Source organism: Zeus faber (genome assembly GCF_960531495.2).
Source record: "Zeus faber genome assembly, chromosome: 9".
Lineage (NCBI taxonomy): Eukaryota > Metazoa > Chordata > Actinopteri > Zeiformes > Zeidae > Zeus > Zeus faber.
The window spans coordinates 12749448-12764370 of record NC_137197.1 but is presented as its reverse complement, the minus strand read 5'-3'; the positions used below and the strand labels follow the sequence as shown (position 1 = coordinate 12764370).

General features: G+C 46.2%; 1 protein-coding gene across 1 annotated transcript in view; it reads right to left on the bottom strand.

Moving 5' to 3' along the window:
- Positions 1-7301: 7301 nt before the first annotated feature.
- Positions 7302-14923, bottom strand: part of grm5b (glutamate receptor, metabotropic 5b) — a gene marked incomplete at both ends in the record, with an annotated part of 56156 nt that continues 48534 nt past the window's right edge. Inside the window, 7 exons of the mRNA XM_080006922.1 lie at positions 7302-8394; positions 10754-10920; positions 11020-11202; positions 11476-11601; positions 13509-13667; positions 14338-14524; positions 14667-14784. Coding sequence (XP_079863048.1) covers positions 7302-8394; positions 10754-10920; positions 11020-11202; positions 11476-11601; positions 13509-13667; positions 14338-14524; positions 14667-14784 — 2033 coding nt within the window. The remainder of the gene's footprint in view (positions 8395-10753; positions 10921-11019; positions 11203-11475; positions 11602-13508; positions 13668-14337; positions 14525-14666; positions 14785-14923) is intronic.

Genomic DNA, 14923 nt, shown 5'->3' with positions numbered 1-14923 from the left:
GAACGGTTTGCTGAATGACACATTTTCTGAAACAGACAGCTCACAATTAACTGGCTGGGTTGTCTTATTTCACAGTTTGTGTGTTAGTAGGCCCATCAGAGACCCAAATACACAAGCACCGAAAAAAAATTGTTTTTCATAATAGGTCCCCTTCTAGCAAAGCCCCAGTCTTCCCCCCAGTGAGTTGCTTATATATTTGCTTTAAATATCAAATGAAATCAACAGTATGTCAATATAACCATGATTATCTCAAGTCAGCAGTAAGAATGTAAACATCACTTCTAGTGGCAACATTCATCATCTCATCAATGTAGAACTATACCCAAAATAGATCACGGTTCACGGTTCTTTGCAGCGCGGCAGGGCATCGCGGTAGCGGTTCATATCACCCGGATGCACTTTGTTGAAATGAAATATTTCCATAAACCGATTGGAGATGATCAGTGCCTCATTTTAATATATTATGTAAAAATCTCAACTCCCCTTTGACACAGGCTAACTAGCTCCATAAATACTTAGTCATAAAACAATTTCATTTGAATAAATAAGTCATATCACAACTCTAAAACCGATATAATACAATCTATTTCAATTTGAGGTTCTGTCCATCGGGACCTGTTTCAGCGAACGCATATTAACACATGGCTGCTTGTTGAACTTATTAAAATCAGATAAGCAGCTTGATACAAACATACAAAAATATGTTTGATGATTCAATAAGTCGTTTATTGAACTGTTTATCCCACCTAGAAATGAAATGTTCTAGATACTGAAAATCGTGGATATTCTGGACAAAAATTGATTTGGGAATATAAACCCTGGAATGCTCTGTATGGTGTTAACAGCAGTTTCAATGCTTTTGGTTTGTTCAGCTTTACATTAAAATGCTGTACAACGCCAAGTTTTCGTTCAATGTACTGTACTGTACTGTACTGCACTGTACTGTACTGGACTGGACTGTACTGTACTGGACTGGACTGACCTGTTTGTAAATATTTGGTTTGGTCTTTAAGGGCAAACCAAATTGTGGTGTGGGGGTGGTGTGGTTTGAGTGGCCACACCTGTCTTGGATCGAGGTGATTGGGCGAAGAATCGGGGTGGCTGTACGCCTGGTGCTTGTTAGAGTAATCATCGAGCAACAGTTACTCCCCCATTCCCACGCACACAAAGGAGAGGAGCCTTTTCCACGACATGTATTACATGGTGTGTTTTCAACCCCACTGTCTGTCTCTCTGTCGGAGGGCCCAGGAGAAACTGCAACACAAACATTTCCAGCAGCTCAACTACTTAATTCTCAATTCATTTTTCCTTAACTAGAGTAAAAACTTTTGTGCCACATGACGCACATTGTGAAAAGTGACAAAAAAAAAAAGAGCATTATGCGCCAGATTACAGCCACTGATGAGCACATATCGCACTTTGGACTATTTCGATGGACCACGTTTGATTGCGTGGGAGATTTTGGACATTGATCGTAAAAACACCCTCCCACGAGCCTCTCCTGACACTGTACGAAGGCTTTGATTTGATGTTTACACGGTAAACATGATCATTTCGTCCGTACCAAAGTTAAACAAAGCAAGGAATAGCAAGCTGTTGCAATTCTAAGTCATAATTTCTCAATCCGCCTCCACAGAAAGCAAATCAAACTGCTTATTGGTCCTCGTTTCTCTCACATAATCCACTGATTCCCCAGGGAGTGAAATCCACTGCCTCATTTGACTCAGAGCAGTAACTGCAGCTCAAATATATTATTTAGAAATGTGTGCATATCATCGCAGCGGAAACACAGGTACTTTCAGTAGCAAAAAAAAAATCTATCTTTCACTTCCCCTTGTTGTGAGAGTGATGCCGGCTGCTAAAACCACCTCTTCAGTAATTGTGTGAAATGTGTTTTGGATTTGTTTTGCAACCTGGTGTACAACAGCCTCGGAGCGTTCCTTTAAACTGCTTTTAATGCAATGGAGAGATATGCGGTACTGCAGCAAACGACTTTAATGGACACATTATTTCAGATTGAAATGGATATTGTCATATTTTGCGATTTGATTTTCGGACAATTTTCAAGGCTGCTTTGCAAACCCACGGGATCTTAATCATTATAAAAAATAAAAATAAAACTAGACCAAATCTGAATCCTGTCGTAGTGCTAGGAAGCAGAACTATTTTGCTTGTGGATGTTGAGTGCTGGGAAGACAGATGTTTGCTACTGGGGATTAATTATCCATTTGGCATCCTGCTGTCAGTGGTATATGCGATGTTTTGGATGTGACATTCGGTAAATTGTTTTGCACCCTGGGACCAGATGCCCCTGACAGGCAGAAGTAATATCATATGCGTGGAGCGGATCGGAGGATTTAAGTCCAGGCTCCTAGGGAACCTTTCAGTGTTAAATTTTGTGTGTGGCTATATATATATATATATATATATATATATATATAACCTAAGAAACAAATCACTCCTCAGTCTTTTCCTTGTAACCCCGTCAGCACAGAGCTCTTTTTTTTTATTTTTTATTTTTTTTTACATTGGGATTATCTATTCAATTCTTTAGAGTGCATTTCCTAAAACAATGTAAAATGCCTTCAAAGTAAAAGTTTTTTTTCAGCCTACTTTAGCATTAGATTCATACCGCATTACTACGAATGAACCACAATCAGTTTTACCTGCTTTACTCAACAATCCCCAACTATTTGGACCAACCCCAAAGTGTCCTGAGTGTCTCTCAGGCTGGGGTCCTGTCGTTTACGATTGATATTTAATAGGGGCCTCATGGAAACTCCTTATTCTGACATGCGATGACAGCGGCAGCTTCTCTTGTGGGGATCATTAAAGTCCCATTCGATGTTAATCGCCCATTCCTATAAAACCACATTATCTAAATTGTCCCTAGATTTAAGTGCACCCGCCGCCGAACTGTTTTAATCCCGACGTCCCTTTTCATTAGATGTTGCGATTGCAGCGTAGCAGGCTTTTCGAGCCCTTAAAAGACTTAAAGACGACGGCAGCCGGGCGACAGTGGATGCGAGCCCGCGCACAGGCAGTCAGGCGCCGCCCCTGGGACCCGTAATGCGCGGCTAAAAGTGCTGAAGCAAGCTCTGAAACAGCACGTACACAAGCTGCTTCCCAAACTCCACCCCCCGCAGCGTCGCCGGCTAAGTTAATCGATTTCCAAGAGCAGGTCGGCGCTAGGAAGGCATCGGAAATGCACTTTGAGACGGGGGGAGAGAGAGAGAGAGAGAGAGAGAGAGAGAGAGAGAGAGAGAGAGAGAGAGAGAGAGAGAGAGTGCTATCGAGTGGGTTGATTGTTATTAACACAGTTGTTATTTGTAATGATTTGACCGGGAAAATAGTCGGTTCATGAACTAGTGGCAGTCACGCGGGAGACAGAGCCATTTCTCGTAATTTGATCTCGAAACTCGACGCTATGCGTATTACCGCGCGCAAAATTACGGTGAGACTTCAGTTAGGAACGGGGTCGTCCTCTCCCGAAATCTGAGCGAATTCGAAAGATCTTCCACTTCCTCCCACACGGGGAAACAGATTCCCAGCCGATTCCTCTTTAAGTTTCATTGTATCGCCTCGATACTTTTTGGGAGCCTGGTACGAGTTTAGCTCTTCACAAAACTGTTTAAATTAAAATGCAAAGTTGAATAAATTGCTCTCTCTTTGTCCGACATTGAACGTTTATATTCTGATCTTTAGAATTGAGCCTGATGGGAAGAACCTATCAGAATATATCAGTCAGTCAGAATATATCAGACACTGAACTATGGAACTACAGTCAGACATATAATTGAGGGGGCTGGTTTGAAGGGCAATTATAGAGATCGGTATCCTCTTTGTTTCCAAATATTTTGCGTGCATCATTTCCACTGACTAAAGAGAAAATGCAAGGTTAAAGGACTACGCCATGACAGAGAGTCACTCCACTACGCTCTGGATGTGCGCCAGGTATGGAGTGGATAGTATTGCTTAGTCCGTGGAAAATGTGGAGTAATTGTAAAGTAAACGTTGAAAACAATAAAAACAGTTTTACATACAGAGTTTTTTTTTGTTTTGTTTTGTTTTGTTTTGTTTTGTTTTGTTTTTTTACATAGAAAACCATTTATTTATCCACAAGGTAGTAAGCTATACCCACCCTAAACCCTTTGGCACAATAATCATTTCGACAGGAATTATTATTTTATTTTCAAATTACTCTACATTTTTTTTTGAGAAAGAATGATTCAGCGTAGTATTTGTTCTTCTACATATACATATCTGTAGGATGTCTTTAATCAAAGAACATCTCTTAATGTAGATTTTGTCCTTTCTCTCCCTCTGCTGATATGTATTGGAAGTAAATTTACCTTCATTAGAAAAAAAGTTCTTTCTTTGCATGCCCTTAGTATTTACAGAATCACTTTGTCTTAGTGGAGTCTCACTGAACTAAACTGTGACATCCATCCGACGCCTCTCAAAGCAAATTCGTTTTTGATGCTCTTCGAACAAATATAGAAACCGCTATGGATCATATTAAGCAAGCACAACACTCACAATCAATGATAAAGTGATTTCATTTTGTGACGTTTATCACTTTTTGTCCGTGCTTCACTAAATCATTTCCCTTTACTTGCCTGTGTTTCATCCATAGTCGGGCGCTGGCGGTGACCCAAAGGCCCCATTTCTCAAAAGAATCTCACTAAGTGCATTTGCAGGTCCATTCTATTTCCCAATATCCAGGAAAATTAATCAGTGTCTGACTTTAAAAGGATTACACATTTAAAATGTTTTTCCAATTGTAATAGGGTCAAATGTGATTATAATATTATTTTATAGTACTATTATTTACCTTTATCATCAATTTGAAGCTTATCTTGACGTGAGATACTAGTACTCCATGCAAACGTAGCTGCCAGCTACGTTTGCATGGAGTACTAGCTACACCCTTAGCTACACCCTTCATGCAAAAAGGGGGAGCCTTTTTAACCACCTGGATGTTTGCCACCAATTTGTTTGATTTTTTTTTGCGTGGTCCTTAATAAAGACGAGATCGACCCAGCAAGTGACCCCGTGGTCCTCAAACCTTGTCATTGAGATCTAAAAAGGTTTCTGAGCTCAAACTTTGCGCTAAAATTTGTACATATAATAATGACAATGAGCGCTGAGATTAACTTGATGCCATTATAATGCCACTTACTTCACTTCACTTCACTTCACTTCACTTTCACTTCACTTCACTACTAAGTTGGCCTTTCGGAAACCAGACCCGGCCTTAATAAATCTCTTTCCCTCCCTCGTCCTCGAGTCACAGAGAAGTGCAAAGAGTTTGGTCCCATCTGTTTCATGGAATTGTGTAGAAAATATACATTCATACCTCCAGGAAAAGAAAAGTCAAAGTGTTGTACCAGCGGGATAGGAAAAGAAAGAGAGAAAGAGAGAGGGAGGGCTAGTGGGGAGAGAAGAGGTGAGCGGGCCAGACACGAATGCTACGCAGTGTGAAGATTTTCAGAGAAACGCACTGCAAGGTGCGTCCAAACAATGCACTTTTGTCAGATGTCGGGTTTTTGTCCTCGGTCTAGGTAATTGGGGCCCAGGATCAGAGTGGCTGCATACCTGTTGCTCGGTGATTGGTCTAACGAGCAGCAGGTAAAACCCCCATCCCCACACACACTCAGGAGAGGAGCCCTTGTCATGACACATGTCTAGCTGCTCCTGGGCTTATTCCACCCAGCCCACTCTCTACAATAAAATGTCTGTCTGAAACCCAGTTGTCTGTGTCCCTTCCTGATGCCGGAGAGTCCCTGGTTAGGCGCCTGTGTGGCAATTTCGCTTACCACACTCTACCCAAGTGGCGTTTTTCAGGGACCTCCGGCACAGAGACACAGAAGACGGGGTTTAAGACACACAGTTTATTGTAGAGAGTGGGCTGGATGGAATAAATCCAGGAGCAGCTAGACATGTGTCATGACACGGCTCCCTCTTGAGTGTGTGTGGGGATGGGGGTTTTACCTGTTGCTCGTTAGACCAACCAATGAGCAACAGGTATGCAGCCACTCTGATCCCAGGACCCATTTACCTAGACCAAGGACAGGTGTGGCTGCTCAAACCAAACCATCTCCACACCACACTCTTGTATATTTCTAGTAGTTTCGAGAATGTGTGCTTGTGTATCTGCACGCATCTGCAAGTGTGTCTTTTGTGTGTATGTTGGAGGGGGGGTGGTCTATATGTAGCCTTAATTGACCAGCCACTTCCTGGTTCTTTCAGGCTTCAGAAGAGCCTCTGGCGTATTTCTATGACATGGTACCGGCTTAACTCGACTCGACTCTACTCGCTTTTGGTACCAGGTACTTTGTTTTCCACTGCAGACAGTACCTCCCCAATGGAGATGGTCGTCATAGCGAAACAGGGAAACTGCTTTGACGTCATCTTCAACGTGACACACACAAGATCAATGGAGGATATCGAAGGGATGGTGCCGCACAATGATGACGCAGTGACGCAGTGATGATTCTGATGATAATTCTCTCTGACCAATCAGTAGTCTGCAGTGTTTTCCCATCACCTTTTTGCTTGCCTAAGCTTGCCTGGAACCTCGGCGGAGGTGATACCAAAAAAAGTACCAGGCAGGTACTAGCTACTATCCACAGCTTTTGCCCGATGAAAAACCCAAGAAGGCGAATAGAGTCGAGCTGAGCCGGTACTATGTGGTGGAAAAGCGGCATTAGAACCTGAACTTTGTCAATACGATTCAATGTCTAGGTGTCACCTTCCTTATCTTTGCCCACACACAAGACACACACACACACACACACACACACACACACACACACACACACACACACACCAGCACGCGCGCATGCACCCGCTCAAGCACACACATACGCAATCTCTAATTAGTTGACAGCCATGTTAATTTAAGGCCACTACCCACATCTACGTCACAGTTCAAGACCTCTAGAGAAAGACTTCTGGCAATACGGACAATGAAACACGATAAAAAGTCACAGGGTCCATGTTTAGGCCAAACGTCATCAACACTGAAAACTAGAGCGTCGGTAGAGCCCTGTACCTGCACCCCACGAAGAACATGTACTGTAAACACGAACACAGTAGAGTCACTGTTTGAAGACCTCACACACCAGCCCTCGACGTCTCCTCCGCAGTCGCCAAAGGAAGGATGAATCTCAGTCTCACCAATTTCTCAGTCTACATTTTTCTCCAATCCCTCCAATTATTTTTCCTTAAAGACCCCTTTGTTGTTTTTCCAGGCTATTTCTCTTCTCTTCTGTTTTCTCACCATTTCATCCGGCCCCTTACAGTGAGGAGGAGCTCTGGCTGTAGTTCCTTAGGGTCAGTCTGCTGTATCGCGGGGAAGGGGGCGACGGGGGAGGGTGAGAGGGGGCCGGGGGGAGGTACATGCCCGACGCCGAGATGGGGGAGCCGTTGCTGGACGCCAGAGAATCGCGGAAGGGGGAGGGAGGAGTCAAGGCCATTAGCTCCTCCTCCAACTCCGCCCTCTTCAGAGGGGAGTCGGCGTAGCAGGGGACCAGGCCCCCTCTCATGGGGGAGAGGGAGGGGGAGGCCTGGGGGTGAGGGGGAGGGGGAAGGGGGTAAGGCGAGTGAGGAGGAGGAGGAGGAGGCGGGATGTGGTGAGGGAGGCAGCCGCCTCGGCCCCCTCCGGCCAAGCCCGACTCGACGGGGGGTAAGGGCTGGACGTCGGCGTAGGTGGTGAGGGTGGACGGCATCTGGAGTTCGCGAGGCAACAGGTAGGGGTCGGTGGGGTGCGCGGAGGTGGGGGAGTGCGCGGCGTGCACGTGCATCTGCGTGTTGGAGTGCGTGGGCGAGGGCGTGAGCATCATGCTGTTGAGCTCGGTGATGTTGGCCGTGAAGCGGTTCACCACGCAGCTGATCTGGTCCATCAGGGAGCGCTGGCACCCTCCGGGGTTTTCCACCATGACGCCGTGACCGTCGCCGCCCATGACGATCGAGCCACTGCCGCCGCTGCCGCCGCTGCTGATGCTGCTGACGTACTTCACGGCTTGGGACTCCTCCCCTAACCCCGCACCCAACCTCTGGCTGACGGTGCTGATGGGAGAAGGGGTTTGGGGCTGGTACGCGATGGGGTACCGCTCCTCGGCCTCCGACAGGTCGTAGAGGGTCTTATCAGTGGCCGAATTGCCGTGGGAGGACAGAGAGGGCATGGAGGGAAGGGAGGGCAACGGGATGTGGGGAGGCAGGTCCCCGCCGCCGCAGTAGCGTCCCTCCGTGTTTTTGGAAAAGGGCTTGATGACGGCGGTCTGGTTGTTCTCCTTTCTCTTTATGTGGAAGGACAGGCGCTGCCACAGGTGGTTGCCACGGGAACTGCTGCGATCCGTTTGAGCCCAGGACACTGACTTCCCATTGGAGCTGGATGTTGGAAAGGAAATGGCAGTAGATAAAAATCCCGCTCCCATCATCATCCGTATATTCCTCAACATGCAGTGACCTCCATTCAAACGTTAGCTTTGACATTTCCGGTCATGAAATAATCTTTTGAACAAGTAAAACATTTCAGACATGAAGTAAAACGTGGAATTACAACATTTAGCTAATGGATCAAATTATTTCATTGTCATTCTTGAGAGGCTCTCATTTGCAAACACTCGTAAACGCAAGTTCAAAATGTAAGACTTTCTCAGACATTTTAATGGCACAGTTTAACAAAATGTCAATGATTGAGTCAGTTTCGTGGAAGATGAAACTGCCAGTTAAAGTTGTACACCGGGGAAAGACAGTCTTTGTGACTCAGTGGCAGAGCTCTGAAGCCCCGCCCCCTGCTGGCTCGCTGTTCGCTGTTTATTGAAAGTTTATTAATATTACACGTATCCCGTGTCCAAATTGCCCCAAAATTGACACTGCACGTCCTTGGGTCCCCGGCAATACACCCCCGCCAAGTGTGAAGTAGAAAGGATGAACGGTTGTCAAGATAATCGAAGGACGTACATACAGACAGACACACACACACACACACACACACACACACACACACACACACACACACACACACACACACACACAGACAGACAGACAGACAGACAGACAGACAGACAGATTCCTGCCTTCATAGCTAGATATACAAAACTTGAGTGAATAAAATAAAACTCAGCCAAAGCCAATTTCCAAAATACTTCTTACTTTGGTCAAACTTTTCTTCTTTCATGACTTTTCTCTCATCTATTTTCAACTTCACATTAGCTGAGCTTTGCATTGTTAATCTCCTCCCCTCCCTCTCTCTCTCTCTCTCTCTCTCTCTCTCTCTTATCTCTCTCTCCCTCTTTCTCTGTCTTATCCCTGTGTCAGGTTAATTAGTGTGATTAATCTATGGAGGAACATCTGATTCACCCACACACAGCGGCTGCAAGAACTCAAGTGACCCAGAAGACATAGAATGTCTTCTGGGTCACACACACACACACACAGACACACACACACGCACGCACGCACGCACGCACGCACGCGCGCAGACAGACAGGTCTGTGATCTTCTTTGATTTAGACAGCCCAGCTTTGATATGCCACCTCGGTCCCCTAGGAGCAGTGAAACTGTGACTACCGGAGGCTGGGGAGTGAGATGCGACCACAGCCGCAGGCAAGACCCACGAGCAATGACAGGAGATGATACATTTTGCAGGTCAGGGAAAGTCATTTTGAGCTGTTCCCCGAGATGTCTACTTGTGAGGCTGCTCTTTCTACAAATACATTTCAAATGTATATATGTATGTATTTCCGATGTAATCCGTCCCATCTCTTTTCGGTCACCAGGCCGCTACCCCGACTACTGCCTGCGTTTTTTTTATTTTATTTTATTATTTTATTATTTTATTTTTTTCTTAAGTAATCCAATGACGGCAACTCAGGGGTTCAAGTAAAAATGTGGCGACGCCCTGGCCAGCAAATTACCTCGCGCACACAAACACACACAGGCAGACACACACACACACACACACACACACACACACACACACACACAGAAGGGAGAGAGGAAATGAGATCGTGAAAAGAGGCATAGAAGAGGCAGAGAAGACAGGAACAGTCCTGACACTTTTCATGAGGTCGTGATTGAAGTTGTGCTTGCCAAGCCGGGTGAGAGTAACCTGCTGACAAACAGAAATGTGTTCATGTCTCCTCTTTTCACCTCTTTCATTCTGGGCAAGTGCCGCTGTGTCACTCCCTTTGTGTCACCTGATCAGTGGCTTGTCACGTCAGATGGCTTGCGGACGGCCTGAAGGTGAGCCACGTAAACGCAATTATCTCCCCTCATTCCCCTCTTATTTCTTCTGCTTTTTTCCACATATTCTTTCTTTTCCATCGCCTCCGCTCTTAATCTCTGTCAGACCACTGCTTCCTTTCCTCCAATTTTCTCCATTTCTTCTCCCTGTCTTTCTTCTCATGCAATCTCACACCCCCAGCCTCGATCAGCCCTTTGTCTGCGGTTCAGGTGAGGGTCAGAGGAACGTTCAGACAGACTCTGGGTACTTTGGAGAAATTAACCTCGACGCACACACGCACGCACGCGCGCGCACACACACACACACACACACACACACACACACACACATACACACACACACACACACAAACACTCAAATGGTTTCAGAGAGGGCCATTACTGAAATGGTCCTGTGGACAGTTACTTGGAAATGACCAGACACTGACCTCTTAGAGAAGTCAATTTTTGCACGCACGCACGCACACACACACACACACACACACACACACACACATACCTCAGCGTCTCTCCACCAGACCCCCTACGCCTCCACAGGTTGACCAGACTGGAGGACCTGCTCGCGGCCGAGGATGATTTGCCGTCGCCCACGTGCATGCGCACCACTGTGCTGGTGGTGAAGGCACTGCGCACGTTACGTTCCGGCTTGGCCAAGATGATGTACACCTGACAGGAGGAAAATCAACCACAAAAAAAAAAAAAAAATCAACGAGATGCAAACGAAAGCCGCGGAAGCAGGTTATGAAGGATCATCTCCAGGCCTACCTTGGGCACGAACATGCAGCAGAGGGCCACGGTGGCACTGAGGCTCACGCTGAAGCACATGGTGATGATCTTGTAGTTGGAGCCAAAGTAGATGGGGACGAATGCGAGCCAGATGATGCAGGTCGTGTACATGGTGAAGGCGATGTACTTGGCCTCATTGAAATTAGCCGGGACGTTACGTGTCTGAGGTGGGCAGAGAGAAGGGAAAGAGGAGAGGAAGTGATGAGTCATTTTTTTCCACCGCCTTTTCCGTCTTGTTACTAGGAGGGAAAGGCTGAATTATATTTGAAAAATGCTGCAATTTGGGAGAGAAAAAGAGCTATATTTATATTATATTTAAGATTTTGGAGAATTTTCAGAAGCATTTCTCAAAGCTTTGATTTTAGAAAGTTTGGAAGGCCAGAGATGTTCATTTTGACTGCGGATATAGAGTTAAAAGTCCGCCCCGGCAGGTACCTTGAAGGCGTAGAAGGTGCAGCTGAGGATGAGCAGACCGTTGTAGCCCAGCGGCGCCACCACCCCCAGGTTGTTGGTATTACAGATAAGGTTGACCTGGCGGATGCTGGGGTAGTCGTGGATCACCTGGTGAGAAGGAACAGTCGGTCTGTTAAGGGTCAATGGCAGAGGGAACGGTGTGGCCAGCTTCCACTGACTTTCACATAGAATTACCAGGTTCCCACGAGCACTGTGGCCTCTTGTCACAAGGAGCTACTTTAACATGCCGGCGATGGGCACATTTGTTTTGGAGAGTACACTAATAGACATGGAGGTTTGGGAAAGCAGCCGCAAAGCAATGAGGGGACTATGTTGCTTCTACAAGCTTTATGCCTTGAATGGAATCCGTAAGAATTGGTAAAAGTCTGTTAGCTAGAGGCATCAGAATTCCGTTGACACTGGTAAGTAAACAGTGATAAGCTCTGTATGGGGGCTTTAAGATCCAAGTATTTTAATGTGATTAATTATTGTGTATTTCCTTATATTCTATTGTTGAAATGACCAATACTGTTAATTTTTGTTTTAACATTTACAGATTCAACACAACAGAGCAATTACCAGGGAGATTGGCTTGGCTGCACTACTTGCTCGACATTACTGCCTCGGTTTTATTGCCTGTGAGGGATGTTTCTGGCACTTTCAGCTCTCCTGGCAGAGACGCAAATGGGACTTTAAAAGCCTGCATCGGACCAGGAGCTGCTACTGAAAACAGCGACGGCCAAGCTGTCCCGATAAATTATTCCGGAGATGAATAAATACAAATGTCTGGAAGTCACTATTCACTTGAAGAAGTGGGATCATCAATCAATCGGTCAATCAATCAACCATCAATGTATTGAGGGTGTATAGATAAATTGATCATTCATTGTCATCAAAGAGGAAATCCATGTCCACGCAAGCCGACACAAAACAGGTGTGATTCATGGAAACCAAAAATGAATCAGACATTGATTAAAAAAAAAACAACAACAACAACAGCACAGTAACACTGAGGTTCAAGATATGAGATATGAAGCTGTGTCGCTATGTAACCCCTGCCGCACGTGATCGGCCTATATCTCCGGCCGGAAGCGATGGGGCAAACTGCTGACGAAATAAGCGTCCCGGGTCATGTGCAAATTATGTCTGCGTTACGCGTCGCAGCCTCGAGGAAGCGGTTTTGGGAGCGCGACGCCCAAAGTTTTTTTGCGGCCAAATGAAAGAGCTGCGAGGGTTTGTTCCTGTCGATAACCGTTGGAGCTTTTCCTGGGTAGCGATCTCCGCATTGTTGAGGTTATTGTACGGCGCACATAAAAAGGTATTTTAGGGCCTTGCCACCTCCAATCTCTCTCCATTGAGGACTGGGCTGGGGACATGTTGAATATTTCAAGTGGGGCTCTGCATGAGCTCTTTGGTTTTTGCGAAATTGAGTCGGAGGGAAGCCATTGTCACGCTACGCGCTGAAATTGGATAAGGACCGTTTGTTGGCAGGGAAAGAGCCATTGTCGCCAAATGGTGCAGCTATCACCGCGTCATCTGCATATGTGGATGAAATGGTGGAGTATAGCAGTCAGACATGATATACGTTTCTTATTAAAGAAAATAGCCTCGGTACTTCACATTTATATGACTAGTGGGGGTCTATACTGTAGCTTCCCTTCCCTTCCCCTCTTTTTCCCCAGCAGGAAATATCAATACACACCAGTGTAAAAAGACAGGGATTTTGTGATGTCATTAATGGCCTATAGAGTTGTTCATTCATCCTTTAAAGCTGAAGCTGCCAGGAGGGCCACTTTATCTCCCAGCCTAGGACAGGCATCAGTGAAAACAGGTCAAATTGGATCATTTTGGAGATTAACGTGATGCTGAGATTAATTTTCCCGCCTTCCCCCCCATCCCAATTACCTAACTCGCTTTACTGTCACTACATTGCACATGCGTTTATCAGTCTGCCTCTCTCGCCTCTATCATCTACCCGGGCCTGTCACACACCCATTCAGAACCGCACAGTCTACCTGCGGTGGTTCCATGAGAAACAGAGCCACTATGATGCCCAGCTGCAGCAGAATGAGCAGAAAGGCGATGATGAGCTGAGCGCAGGCAGACATGAAGCGAGGCTTCTTGGTGCAGATCTTCTTCTTGCTGCCTGCCAGGATCCGAGCTATACGGTTGGTCTGGGTTCAGATCATGAACAAAACACATGCAGTTATCACTCTCTCAGTAAATATTGCATTGAGACCGTTATTAGCATTTCATGAGATAATTATTCGACTCGATTAGCATCACTTGGCTGTTGCAGCCGGACAAACCTAATGAACTGATATAAATTTGGTACATGCACACAGCTGGTGTCGGGGTTAAATAGAAAGACATGAAACATAGGTTGATTACGATGGAACACCTTTGTCGTTCCCCCGACAACCATCCCGCGCTTCCCTCCCCACCCCCCTTTTCTCACCCCTACATTGGTTAAAACAAAATTGGTTAAAAACTGTGGAAGATGAAATACTGCACCATCCCTTCACCTGTGAAGAGATGATATCCCGAAACCGTGTTTTATCATCGGAGTTGGAGATTCCCTCTAGCTGCACGCTTCGCTTAACTCGCCACCCCACAGCCGAAATTGAATTCCTTAAACCATCGGAAAACATCTAACTTCTAACAATTGAGACAAATTGGTCCACCGGGCTCCAGCAAGCCGCGGCCAGGAGTCTGCTTATTTATACAGGCGAATCTATTTCCATTTCTCCTTTTCCGAGGCCGCTCCCCCGGTTCTGGCCCCAGACGAGGCGCTCGGGCTGCCACACTTCAAATTCCTCATGGTGTCCCTCATAGACTCCCTACCTTAGTAACAAGGGCAGAGTAGCTCATTGCCGGCGATAAGCCTATGCCCAGCCGCTGGAGGTAGCAATGCATGACGTGGGGCTTGGTTATGAGGCTGAAGGTACACAGGTATCCCAGACAGATGCCAGCCAAGATGATATAGCACAGCTCCCGACTGGAAGACTTCACTACGGGGGTGTCCCTGAACCTGAGCACATGGACAAGGACGTTAGTACGAGGATGTGTCCTGGAGTTTGCGTTAGCCCCCAATTGGATTTGAAATCCGCGGCCCTCGCAATGTTTTCAGTGATTGTCAGTTATTGCCGCAGTTGTACAGAAAGCGACGTTACCTTATGAAGACTGCAGTGACAAAGAACGTCGCCATGAGGCCAAGGCAGGCAAAGACCACGGCGGCGATGGGCTCGGGGTCCCCCCACCGGAGGTACTCGACTGGGATAGGATCGCAGCCTGGGGGTGGACGACGAGAAAAGCAAAAAATGTGGAAAAACTAAATTAACTTCGACACATCTACTGCACGGCATGTGCATATGGAATATAAATATGGAATGAATGTGGAAACCGAATTACAGCAGTTGTCTGCCAATGT